Below are 13,005 nucleotides of genomic sequence, written 5' to 3'. Positions count from 1 at the left end.
ACATGACTCCATCTCTACAAGTTGGTCTCACTTGATGCTGCATCTTTGAGTGGCACGTTGTACAAGGGTGTAGCTCATCCTATGCAACGCAATTTGCAAAACTTAATTTAAAAGAAGTCATAATTGATGTGAATAACTGCTTACTGTTTTGAGTGTGCTACTTGCATGTTAGAAGGTACAAGCAATATAGCCTTTCTGGGGGTCCGTCAGTGTTGGAGAACTTTATTGCTTTATGCTTTTGCTTCTAGACATCCATTGCCATTTCATCAAAGCTCTTCTCACTGCCTTACCTATTTCACTTTATGAGTTCATGTGAAGCTGACGAGCCGATTTATATAGGGAGTAAATGGCTTAAGATTGTTGCCAAATAAGTAACTAAACCTTCTTTTCTGTGTGGGGTGGATAACAATCTGTTGTATATGAAATTGTAAATGAATTTGACTCTTAATTGAACTTGAAATGTCAGTCTATATTAAAATCTAAATTTATATTTTTAAGTTGTGTGATTACATCAATAATTAACACGGTATGCTTGCTGTCAGAGTTCTAAGGAATTTCTTTCTGCTGAATGCAAGAAGTTACTGACTGAGCATTCAAACCAGAATTTGCTGAAGTGTTAAAGCAGCTGTGAATTGCTGTAGTCATTCCTGTAAGCCTGGCTAACCCCTTTGTGCTTCAGGTTTTGGGGTGTTCTTGTTTGGGGCTTTTTTTGATTCAGATCATTTTAATAACTGGCTAATTTAAATGCTCACTAGGAATTGAAAAAGCAAAAAAACCCTCATTTTCATTTCCAAAGGTAGAAATGAAGGTAGGTAAAGGATGAGATCTTGTGGGTGTGGTCTTTCGAAGACACTGAATGGAAGCAATCAATTAACTCTACATTCTGCAGACAGTTTTTCCTTTGTTTAATTATTTCTAAAAGCAAATGTTTGATGAGAACTCTTTGTATAATTCCAGCACACTTGGCATTGTATGTAACTGATAAAAGCACATTTATAATGCTGTTTTCTGCATTTTAATTTCCTAAAATGCAATAATGCAGAACATAAAATCAATAAATCAGAAGTGTTCCTTCTATTTTCTAACACAGTAAGAATTAACGTTATCAATTTCACTATTTCTGTAGGAATAGAGTTGCTTACATGTGAGTGGAAATGACATAACTGTCTCCTTGAATATACATGTGATGGCAGAGATGTGTATTCATTTGATCTCACAGTGAGCAAAAAGTACAGTATTTCATGTAAAGGCTCTGTTAGTTGTGAATATGCTTATTTTGAAGGTTACTAGCATCAGGGTCGGCTGCTTTTGAGATAGTAAAGTATGAATGAAAAACGTAATGATTTTATGTTGAAGATTTGTTTTTCCTCTAAATAATATTTAAATTAAGATAATCAAAGTTGAAAAGGAGTACATTAAATTCCTGAAATTAAAGCTAACATCTGAGCTACTAAGTCTTTCATGCATACATGAAAAGCAAACTGCGCATCTTTGAACCATAGGAAACTGCAAGCTGATTCTGTGGTGTGTTTTTAATTTTTTTTTTTTAGTTCAGAAGAGGCAGAAGGAGCCAAAGAGAGAGGCCTGGTCTATGTTTGGAAGGCTGGTTCCTGCTCCATAACTCCAGAAAGACTTCCAGGCCTCAATGGAAAGACTGTATTACAGGCAGCCCTTGGAATAAATCATGGATTACTTCTAACAGAAGGTAGTAAATGTATTCATTTGAAAGATTTGAGACAGTAACAAGCCTTAATTATTGTATTTTTTTTTTTTGTTTTAGAGTTTTAATCTGATTCTATCCCCAAGTCTCGTACACGATTTCTGAACTGTTAAGTTTATAATGTTGCCAGTGTTTCCTTCTTAGTTTTAAGTCACTTAAAACTGTATTGGAATAGAAATTTTATGCAGTGGCTGCTCACATGCACTTTTTTCTCTTAACAATGGCTCTGGGTTTTGGTTTTAAAGATGGTAACATAATATGAACCCTCTTAGCTCGAAATGAAAGTTACTGTGATTTCTTTTGTTCCAAAAAGACAGTACAGCAACAAGTTCTTGTGATGTGTAAGACCTTTGGTTTCTGTGGGTGTCTGGAAAAACATGTAGCCAGCACATGTGTTAGAGGGAGTCCTGGTTTGTAATCAGTTTGGGACCATGAATCAAAAGAGGAATTTCTAAAAGACAGTCCCTTTAAGTGTTCGTATAGTTTGGTCCTTACTTGTGATGATCAGTGGGCATACAGTTTTAAAGAATAAACTGGAAGTTGCATCTTTGATTTTTTTTTTTTTTTCTGTTTTCTAAGGAAAGAGAATTTAACACCTTTGAAACCAGGTTTCAGGTTTTAAAAAGGAAAAAAAGTTACAGGTTATTGGAGTACCTGCTATAGACATCTGTAATCTATCAGAGGTGTTATGGAGCTCCAGTGCTGCTTTTTTTTTTTTTTTTTTTTTTTGAAAACAAGTTTTTTTAATAATTAGAATTTTTTTTTGCCTGTATTTTCTTGTCCCATGAAGGATATTGTCCGTGGATATGATTTATCATTCTTTTATCACCGTTAAAACAATGTTATCAAAATTTACCCTTACAATAGAGTTCTGATTTTTTTGCAATATTTTCCTGCTTTACTTTAGGGTGCCAAATCAGTATAATTGAGGGTGCTAGATATCTGTTTGGAAGGATAAGCTCTGTATTTCCATGTGCTCGTTCAACATGGTTGTATGCATGGAGTACAGAGCAGGGAAAACTTGAAAGGCTGATTTATTAAATTTACATTATCTATTAAGAATTAGAATATGTTATGTACTAAGATAGGATATTAAGATAATTCTCATGTAGTTTCTTTTAAAAGTGTTGTTTCTTCTGAATAGCTTGCACAAGCAAAATGAATTGCATTCATCCATTTATGTATTCACTGTGGATCAGCATTCATTGGTCCTTTTTAAATGTATTTACTCAATCTGTTCTGTTAACTTCAGTATAGTACTTTTTCTAGGAGAAAAGTATTACTTAACATTACCCTGTACTTACATGAATACTGCTAATACCAGGTGTAGAACTTACAGCAACAACAGCAAAGAGCAACAAGCAGCTTTCATGCATAAATACCATAGTTTTGCAGAGCCTGGAATGAGCTAAAAATTAATGTTAATCTGAATCTCTTTTCAAATTGTTGTGTTGGCTTAACTTCATTTAAACCGTGCTATCTTTTTTAGGTGGAGAGGTCTACAGTTTTGGAAAACTTCCCTGGAGAACAGGACCAGAGGAGTCATGTGCTAATAGTCCCATCTTAGAAAATACTTTACTCGGGCAACATGTTATTACAGTGGCAGCTGGCAGCTTCCATAATGGAGCTGTGACAGAAGGTGGTGTGGTTTATATGTGGGGAAACAATTCTGCTGGCCAATGCGCAGTTGCTAATCAACCGTATGTGCCAGAACCACAACCCATCAGTATTTCTGATTCTGAAACGAGTCCTCTGCTATCAGTCAGGATTTTGCAGCTAGCATGTGGAGAGGAGCATACCCTGGCACTATCACTAAGCAGGGAGATATGGGCCTGGGGGAGTGGCTGCCAGCTGGGTCTCATAACAACAACTTTCCCGGTGATAAAGCCACAGAAGGTAGAGCACCTGGCAGGACGTGTTGTGCTCCAGATTGCTTGTGGAGCTTACCACAGCCTGGCTCTGGTACAGTGTCTCCCTGTGCAGGAAATGAAGCCTATCCCAGAGAGGTGCAATCATTGCAGCCAACTCCTCATTACCATGACAGACAAGGAAGATCATGTAATCATATCAGATAGTCACTGTTGCCCACTAGGTGTAGCACTGGCTGATACCCAAACAGAAAATCTTCTCTCGTGTCCTTCATTGGAGACCCTAGAAGGAAGAAGTGTAACAGGTAGCCAAAGTGAAGACTGTCAGAAATCCACTGTGGAAGAGCATATGCTTGTTACTTTAGAACCTGATGGAGCAAGCATGCTTTCCAACAACGATGGACAGGAAGACAGTGGAATCTCTAGTCCTGGGAATATTCTGTTCCCTGACAAAAAAGAAGTGAAAGAGTACGGTTTATCAGATAACTCATTAAATGAGAGCTTGGAGAAAAGCATCAGTACAGAACCTGACCAGGTTGGTACCTAGTAACCAGTTCTTAATGTGCTACAACTCCCTTTATGCTATATACGTGATGTTTTGTGTTACGCTGATCACAAATGAAATAGTCTCCTTATGTTATACTCATCACAAATGAAATATTCTTAGTGTTTAATGTAAGTGGGATGTTTCTTTAGTTTCGAAAGTTTTTTTTTTTGTTTTTGTTTTTTTTTCCCTGTGTGATGGCTCTCAGCTTGTATGTGGAAGAGTTTTTATCTGCTATTCCTGTTCAGTTGTAAGCTGCCTTTCATGTGAGCAGCCTTCACAGTGCCCCAGCTTTGCCTCCATGGTCCATAGTATCAGAACCAAGAAAACCTATTTCCCATTCCCTTCTCCAGCCCTTTACTGATGCATGTGTTTCCTGTCTGTGTGGGACAGTAAGCTGGTACTTTCCTAGTTCACTGTTAAGGTAAAACTTTTTTCTGTACATTGAGTGAATCCCTTACAAATCTGTCTAATTTCTCAATCAAAAATTCTAGGTAGTAAGTAAATATTGAAAAGATAATGCTAAAATGTTGTCTAAAGGCTTCTGATGTTAATCATGTGTGTTCCATAAAACTAGAACAGGAATGGGAAATAGCTGATACTTGTTTAGCTTTGTGTGATGTGTAAAATGGATCAGCTGTACTGTTACAATGCTATTGCAGAATAGTAATAATTTCTTGATAGACATCAGAAAAAGTTTGATGCAAAGCTTCAAGAAACATGCTGTTCTTAGCTGTCTGCCCAAATACTACCATTTCAACTACTTAAATAATAATAATATTTTAAAAGAGGGTGGGGAGGGGGTGGGGAGAAGAGAAGAAGAAAAGAAAATACAACCCAAAGGCTAATAGGCTGAAAACTAATCTAAGCTCTTACAGTCTGGCAATTCCCACTCAAGTACTATCCTACTGGATGGCTTATAGTTGAGGTAATTTGCTATAGTTGAGGTAAACTTTGCTACTCTATGGTACAATATGCAAAATTCGTAGCAAAATTCTGTAAAAAATCTGTAGTCATTCTTGTGTATAGATCAATTTCTTAATTTTTAATAATTATGGGAGTTTTTTCAGGACACTTCTGGTGAATAAATATCACAATTTAGCAGTACCTAATAAATGGTTGGTTTTGGTTGTTACTTCTGCTTGCAAAAATATAAAAAAAATAGTATTAAAAAGAAAACCTCTCATAACTTTATGGTGTTAATGTTTCGACCAGTTTCATTTCCCTCTTATGAGGGAAACTTCTTTCAGAGAAAGAAGCATTGTCTGAATACAGTTATTCTTCCTTTAGCTTTTTGCTAAGACAAATGCATTCCAGGAGTTGAGCTCCTCATGCTCACATGAGCACTCCTGCCTTTGGGAAATCACTGAAACAAGTAGTTTCAACAAGCAGAAATACTGTTTCTCTTGTGCAGTTCTAGTAATGAGAAACAAGCCTGGAATCAATTCAGGGATTCTTAACACAGCTGAACATACATACACAATTTGAAGCACAGAGGGGAGGATATTTCTGTGTTTCAGCATTAGTGAAATCCTTGCCTTCCCTTTGTGTTTCTATACAAATGTACTATGCTTTTCTGTATTGTTGGGCATACTTTAGCTCTTATAAATAAGAATGAAATACAAGGAAATAGGACCAATTTGTTAGCCTGAGCCTTCACAAAAAATGGGGTGGGGGGGGAAGGTCAAAGATTTTTTTTCTTGTAGGATAAAATATGATATATTAAGGGAACTGTATTAGGTGGGAAACTGGGACTTTGCTGGCTTTTTGGTATTTGCCAAATAGGTTACCTTGTACATTGTTTATTACTTGGAAGGTAAATAGGTTGCTGTAATAGCAAATAATGTGCTGATACTGATGACTGCTTTTAATCATTGGCAATCAGATAACTGCTGATTATTTACTATCCTTATATGGATACAACAGTAGCATAAGTGGACGTATAGCACAGAATATTCTTAGGTAGACCTTGCGAAATGCATCATTGTGTTTCCCACTTTAATATATTAAAGAGGGAATGTATCTTTCCATAAATACAGTGTGCTCACTGATACACTTTAATCAGTGGCAGAGATGCTGCTAATAAGCCTAAAATTAAATCCCTTTTTATTTGTTTTGCAAAGACACAATTTTTTTGGTATTAAAAAAAAAGCTCTTACGGATGAACTACAAGGAACAGACAAAGCTTAGTTCATGTGGAAGTGGTACTTGGTCTTATCTTACAAAACATGATTCTGAGGAATAGATTTACCTGCTGGTATAAAGAGCTTCATCATACTGTCTCATTCAGTGTAGCACATAGTGGTGTGTGAATGTGTGTATTGTCATTCCACTGCTACATGGTATCTGAAATGATATACTTGAATTTTTCTTTCGTTTTAGCCTTCTCAAGAAGAACAGCTCAGTGCTTGTGTCTCAGGCCCTCCAAGTACCAGTACATCTGCCTTGAACAGCTTGGTGGCCTCTTGTGCATCAGCGGTTGGTGTGAGAGTAGCTGCTACATATGAAGCTGGAGCATTGTCTCTGAAGAAAGTAATGAACTTCTATGGCACATCTTCAAGTGAAGTGGGATCTCAATCTGGCAGTGGTTCCCCAGGACCTGAAGGTCTAAAAGACAGTAGAGAAGAGCAGGTCAGACTGGAATCCATGCAAGGAAAGAAGAGTTCCAGTTTAGTAGATATTAGAGAGGAGGAATCTGAAGGAGTGAGCCGAAGACTTTCTCTGCCTGGCTTGTTGTCACAAGGTAAGAGTGTGTTAGGAAAGCCAAGAGACTGGAAAAGTTATAATACTGTAAAGGGTTTTAACTGGAGACACAACAAACTTGGATGTAAATTTAATCCTCTACTAAAGGTGTTTGTGAATTATAAACTATACTTAAGGACCTGAAAGGCAGGGGGAAGGAGGGGGAGACTATTAAATACTGCATCCTAATAAAATCAAAAGCATAGTGGGCTTAGGAATGTTCTTCATGAGTAAAGTAGGCTCACTGTGGTAGATTAGATACCTTTTACAAAATGACCTAACATGGCTAACTGCCTTTCATACAGGTTGCATAGCAGGTAAGATCTGTGTGGCCCTTGATCCATACTACATTGACCTGGTTTTGAGACAGGGGCCTAGAAATATTTCAGTTCCAGTTGTCAAAGTTCAAAGCTAGTGAGCTTCTTCCCTTGCAAGTTTTAATTTGTTAATCACTCTGAAGGCAGAGTTACATGATTTAGTTCTATATTGGTTCTGTATCTGAGAGGATTTTTTTAGGAGTTTTTGGAATACTTATGTTCACGGCAAGGATATGCTTTTGAAATATACTTACTTTTGTATGTGGTTTGTTTTTGTTCATTTGCTTTAGCGTAACCACATAGTTTTCATATGTCCGTTATTCTCTAGCATTTAAAACCTGCTTTAGATCTATTTTAGCACACTTTGCTCCTTTGAGTAATGTACCTTCTTACACTTTAGCATTTGTGCTGAATCTTAATTAAGACCCCCTAGAGACTCCTTGATAGGTTGTTTTGAATGATACTGAGTAATGACGTATTTATTTGAAATGATGAGCTGTTTGTTTTGTTTTGGTATTAAACATTGTGGGTTTCCTTTTTTTTTCTTTTGTTTGTTTCTTTTGGTTTGTTTTCAGTTTCTCCTAGGCTCTTACGGAAAGTAGGGCGGGCAAAAATGAGGACTGTAGCTCTGACTCCAACCTACAGTGGTGAGGCTGATGCTCTTTTACCATCTCTAAGAACGGAGGTATGGAGCTGGGGAAAGGGGAAGGAAGGACAACTAGGACACGGTGATGTCCTGCCAAGGTGAGATTTCTGATTTTTTTTTTTTTTTTTTTTTTGCCTAATTTCTCTTTATTCAGCAGATCAGTAAGAAGTCTCGAGTACTAAACTTTCTCAGAATTGGCCAACTGTCTTCCTCTGGGTTCTTACTCTTTAAGTTGTCTGACCTTAAATCCTTCTAGTAACATGTTTTATGCTATATTCTTACTAAATTTAGGTCAGTCAGAACTTCTGCTTTGTAATTGCTGGGAGTTTGAATGAAATGTTGACTGTATTGTCCTAATTGGGGTGAGGTGAATCATCAATTTTTGCCCTTCAGGATCTTTTTAACTAAGCTGGTTTATTGCCAAAAGATTCCATGTAGTCTTCTGTATATACTTGGGGAAAAAATAACACTCAAATTTTATTTTAATGTTAGGAATTCCTCTGATAGCCTTTTTTTTTTTTTTCTTCACCCTTTATGGGTTCTGGGAACTGACAGGCTTCAGCCACTGTGTGTGAAGAGTCTAGATGGCAAAGAAGTGATTCAGCTGTCTGCTGGTGGCCATCATTCCTTAGCACTCACTGCCAAATCCCAGGTACAAGTGATTGTGTAACTTATTGCTCATCTATGACATGGTTGTCATGCTTGCTATTTTCTAGATTTGTTTAGTTTCTCTCACTTCTAAACATTTGTTTCTATTTGTGGGAGAGTTGAAAGCACTGTGCTTAGTGGAGGTTTAATTATATTTCTGCATAACTTTGTGCATGTGTCAGCAATATTATCTTTAAAGATCAATGACTTGATGTGGCACGTTCTATTTTTGAACGTGAGAAGACATAATCTGAGAAAATGGGGAAGTTCTTCTTGATACATATACTTGACATCTTGACTTGTCTGTTTGCAAAGTTGGTGTTGCACTACTGCAATTCAGTATGTGTCCACATGCATATACTGTTACATTCTGATGTTTGGCTATGTTCTGCACAGGTGTATTCATGGGGCAGTAATACCTCTGGCCAGCTTGGTCACTTAAATTCCCCAACAACAGTCCCTCGTCTTGCAAAGGTAATTTGTTTTCTATACTTCTCTTTCAGTTTAGGGCCTCCTCCAATAAGAGTGAGTGTAAAGTAGTTTCTAAAAACTGATCTTGGTTATGCATCTGTGTACTGTGAAGTAGTAGATTTGTTAATTCCTTTGATTTATAGTGTGAAACTAGTCCTTATGTGAACCTGCGAAAATCTACATGCCAATTATTTCCATAAACTTCAGCTGTTTTTTAGGGGAGTTCTTTGGATTTTTTTGCCTTTTTTTTTCCAATTTGACAGCTTTATCTTATAGCAAACTTCACTTTTGCCTTATCATTGGTTTCTCTGATATTAATGTTGCAATGCTGAGATTTTGAATACCAAGAAACACTGTTTATTTTCTAAACAACTTCTCCTAGCATATTAGCTTTACTAGAGCATAGGAATATTTGTATACTTTTTGTGTACTTCTAGAACTGTTAGTCATATCTTGCATGAAAATTACTGCTGTTTTGGTAGTCGGCTTTTCGTCTGTTTTGGCTTTTTAGCGCATTGACTAAACAGCCTAATGATGACTTTCAATTAGACCAGACCCTTGACTGTGTTTTCAGATGCTTGCCTGTCTTGGTGGAAAACCTAGCTATAGAGTTTTCCTGTTTAGACCTTATGCGAAATAATATACAGCTATCTCCCAAATTCACAGAATTCCCAGTTAAATAAAGGAGATCAGTGTCCTAACTTATCAGGCTTACCTGAAGTCCATTTAAAATAGTTTATATTTTAAAGGCTCAGCTTGTTGTAAAACAGAATGGAAAGAAATGTCACTTTCAGCAAAACACAGGAAAAATTGTTAATGAGACATTGGTGTTGTGAAATGAGTTATTGCAATACTTTTGCATGTTGTCAGGTCTATTTCTTGCCTACATGGCCAGAAGCATTGGGAATTCTCCTCTCCTTCCAGCCTCAGGTGGTGACTCTTCATATTTTTTCTTCCTTCATGAATTTCAGGTATTTGGTGTTTGGAGTACAGCAGCAGGATCAGATTATTCCCTGTTCTTAACAGATAAGGAAGATTTCCAACCTGGATTATATTACAGTGGCGAGGAGACAACAACAGAAAATAATTTATATGAAAATAACTGTACAAAAAGTCCAGTTCTGTTACTGCCCTGCAGTAAGGTGAGTGGCATTTCCCTTAAGTTAGTGCACTCCTACTGATATCTTTTGAAACTGCACAGTGCAGGTTCTTCAGTTAGCTTTAAGGGTATCTAGTCAAAGAACTTGTTCCTTGTAGTCAAACCAGGAGCACAGCTACATGGCGGGCAGGAAGCTTCTTAATGTTGTTCTATTCCCTACCTGTTTCTTGCCTGCTCTTTTATTTCTGAGGAAGGGAGATGCTTCCAAACTCTCTAATCTATTTCTTCCAATATATGTGTGTTGCAGGAGTGCATCCTCATACCATGCTATGTTTCCACCTTGTTCATGAGTTTGTTCTTTGGTTCCATTGCTCTTAACTTTTTCCTGGTTGTTTCTTGAATGACTGAGGTCACTGCCTCCTTGTGCCCCAGCTCTGTATTGTGTTCCCTTTCCTACGCATCTGAGTGGGTGGAATGTCCCCCTGAGTTCTGGACTATATCCTTCTCCCACCTCTGGCTTTTCTCATGGGTGTGAAGGAGGAACGGAGCAAAGGCACCAAAAAGGCCATTTGTGTATTTATGAGGGAGAGAAGGTGCCTCTATTCAATTTTCATTACCAAGCTGAATCTCACTGTAGCTGCCTCAAAGTTGGTATGAAGCAGGGCACTTGAGTGCTCTGACTCCATGTCCTGCTGCAAGCTCTTTGGTTTCAGACCAACCTAAGTTTAAGATGGCAGGCAGGAGACAAGCAGGGTAGAAATTACCTCCTTGTCTCTCAGCTGTTCTGGATCTCATTGCTGTTTCCCTAGATTGAGCAGAATAGCAACTGGAGAGTTTTGAGGAGCGCCCATACACACTTGTATTTTTTCTGTGAGATTGTTGCTAGCCATCATCTTCCCTTCTCTTAGAGTGGCACCTCCATCATGGGATGGTGTAGCAGACTAGTTAGTTGGCTCTTGCATGCCATAATTGCTCTCTGGTCTGTTTATTGAACACCTCTGGTTTGGTGTTTCTGAGGAATCCTCTATACAACAACAAGCAAAATAAGATAGAGCTCAACCACTGAGTTACTTTACATTATTGCATGTGAAGTAGAATTAATGAATCAGAGTTATCAGTGGCACTTCTGCAAACTTTGGAGAAAAATTTTGCTTTCTATGACTGTGAGCTCTAACACAAGTACTACTAGTCCATTTTTTTGGAACAGTATTGCTCTTATCAATTGACATTGAGTTCTGAGAGTAATTGTAAATATTAAACCCTTGTACCTAGTTGTAAGGAGAAATAGCTAACGTGATGATATTAGTATCACTATGGTTGGTATATGCATATAGAAATTATATTGCATTTTTAAATGAGTGAACTAGTGGTCATTCTTTTACACAAGTAACAGCTGTGTGAGGTGTCTTAAAAGATGTCATTCTGTTGCTTTTTAGGCCCTGTCAGTATGAGGAAAGTGAACAGCATTGACTATAATGTTTCTATTTAGCACTCCTATTCAGCCAGTATTGAATGGATTGCTTGTCATTGTGGATAACTGACACTTACTGTTACTTATCCCTAATGAAGATATTTTATTTTGTATCAGTCCAATTTTAAATTGGAAGGTAAAACAAAATATTAAAGTTGCTTTCCCCCCCCCCCCTTCTGCTTTTTCAGATAGGGTACATAAGCAATGTGATAGCTGGTGGGGAAAGCTGTTTGGTCTTGGTAGACAAAAACGTAATGGGATATATTGCAAGTTTGCATGAGTTGGCCTCTACTGAGAGAAGATTTTATTTTAAACTGAGTGAGATCAAATCTCAGGTTCTTAGACCTCTTCTAGGTTTAGGTAAGAACTTCTTTTAACATTCTTTGTTATCATTTCCCTTAAGTCCTACAGTAACTTCTTTATGTAAAATTTAAAATTAATTTTATATTTTAAAGACAAAGCTAAGATCTTATTCCTTTTTCCTGTTTGGAACTATTAGTGAGATACAACTGCATTTTGACATCTGCATTATGATATTAGTATTTGCACTTTCCTAACTGTTCCATAACTTAGTGATTTGAGCCATTTACTCTAAAATCATTGAATTCCTGATTCTGAATAACGTTGCCAGGAAATTAATGATAAAACATGAAGATAGTAGTGTGGAGTGATTCTCCTTATTAATAGGTGCTCTTCTCTTGCAAGGGAAGCTAAATTGCTTTTTGTTCTGTTGCAGATAACTTGGGCAGTGCAAATACAATCCAGTTGTTGCAGGAAATGGCAAGCAGGTTCAGCAAGTTATGCTATCTCATTGGTCAACATGGAGCTTCTTTAAGTAGTTTTCTTCGTGGAGTAAAAGAAGCCAGGAGTTTGGCCATCCTGAAGCATTCCAGTCTCTTCTTGGATAGTTACACTGAGCAAGTATCTAGTTCTCTCTCATCCTGAGCCTCTGCAAACTTAATCTACTGATCAGAACCTTGACTTAGGGAAAAATAAACATAAGGAAAACAGGTTAAACTTCCATACAAATTATATTCTTGCAATTTAAAATTTATTGAGGGTATTGCATAGCTCAGTACAAAGTGGATTAGTCTATGTATGTCAAGATCTTTGTTAGCAGAGCATACTGGACAGTTTGGGATTTCCTAATGTAAAACTGTGTAGAAACTCTTTTTTGGCTGTTGCTTATATATCTTCTAGAGTGATGTAACTGTTACCTAATAATTAGGATATTGTAATACAATGTAATAGAGCAGCTATTACTATGCTGCCAAGTAAAGCTACCTTTGGGATTTATTGTGGTTACAAAATACCTAAAACTAGTTAATTAAAAATTGCATCCTAAAAAGTGCATCCTAGAAGAACAGTTATTCTGTCCTAGTATTTGCCAAATAACTGGCACTATACCTTTCACCTGGAAGTTTGAGCTACTCTAATACTCAGAATTAGAGTCTGAATTATTATAATTACTGTATTTAT

At 37.1% G+C, this 13,005-nt stretch overlaps 1 protein-coding gene across 3 annotated transcripts in view; it reads left to right on the top strand.

Moving 5' to 3' along the window:
• Positions 1-13,005, top strand: part of ALS2 (alsin Rho guanine nucleotide exchange factor ALS2) — a 43,983-nt gene that overhangs the window by 5,562 nt on the left and 25,416 nt on the right. For all 3 annotated transcript variants that reach the window (XM_062578714.1, XM_062578713.1, XM_062578712.1), the window contains exons 4-12: positions 1,551-1,705; positions 3,210-4,123; positions 6,515-6,875; positions 7,767-7,935; positions 8,393-8,489; positions 8,882-8,959; positions 9,928-10,098; positions 11,715-11,886; positions 12,263-12,443. In XM_062578714.1, coding sequence (XP_062434698.1) covers positions 1,551-1,705; positions 3,210-4,123; positions 6,515-6,875; positions 7,767-7,935; positions 8,393-8,489; positions 8,882-8,959; positions 9,928-10,098; positions 11,715-11,886; positions 12,263-12,443 — 2,298 coding nt within the window. The remainder of the gene's footprint in view (positions 1-1,550; positions 1,706-3,209; positions 4,124-6,514; positions 6,876-7,766; positions 7,936-8,392; positions 8,490-8,881; positions 8,960-9,927; positions 10,099-11,714; positions 11,887-12,262; positions 12,444-13,005) is intronic.

The sequence above is a fragment of the Rhea pennata genome, chromosome 6 (genome assembly GCF_028389875.1).
Source record: "Rhea pennata isolate bPtePen1 chromosome 6, bPtePen1.pri, whole genome shotgun sequence".
Taxonomy (NCBI): Eukaryota; Metazoa; Chordata; class Aves; order Rheiformes; family Rheidae; genus Rhea; species Rhea pennata.
The sequence above is the reverse complement of the archived record's forward strand: the minus strand, read 5'-3'. Positions and strand labels throughout refer to the sequence as shown.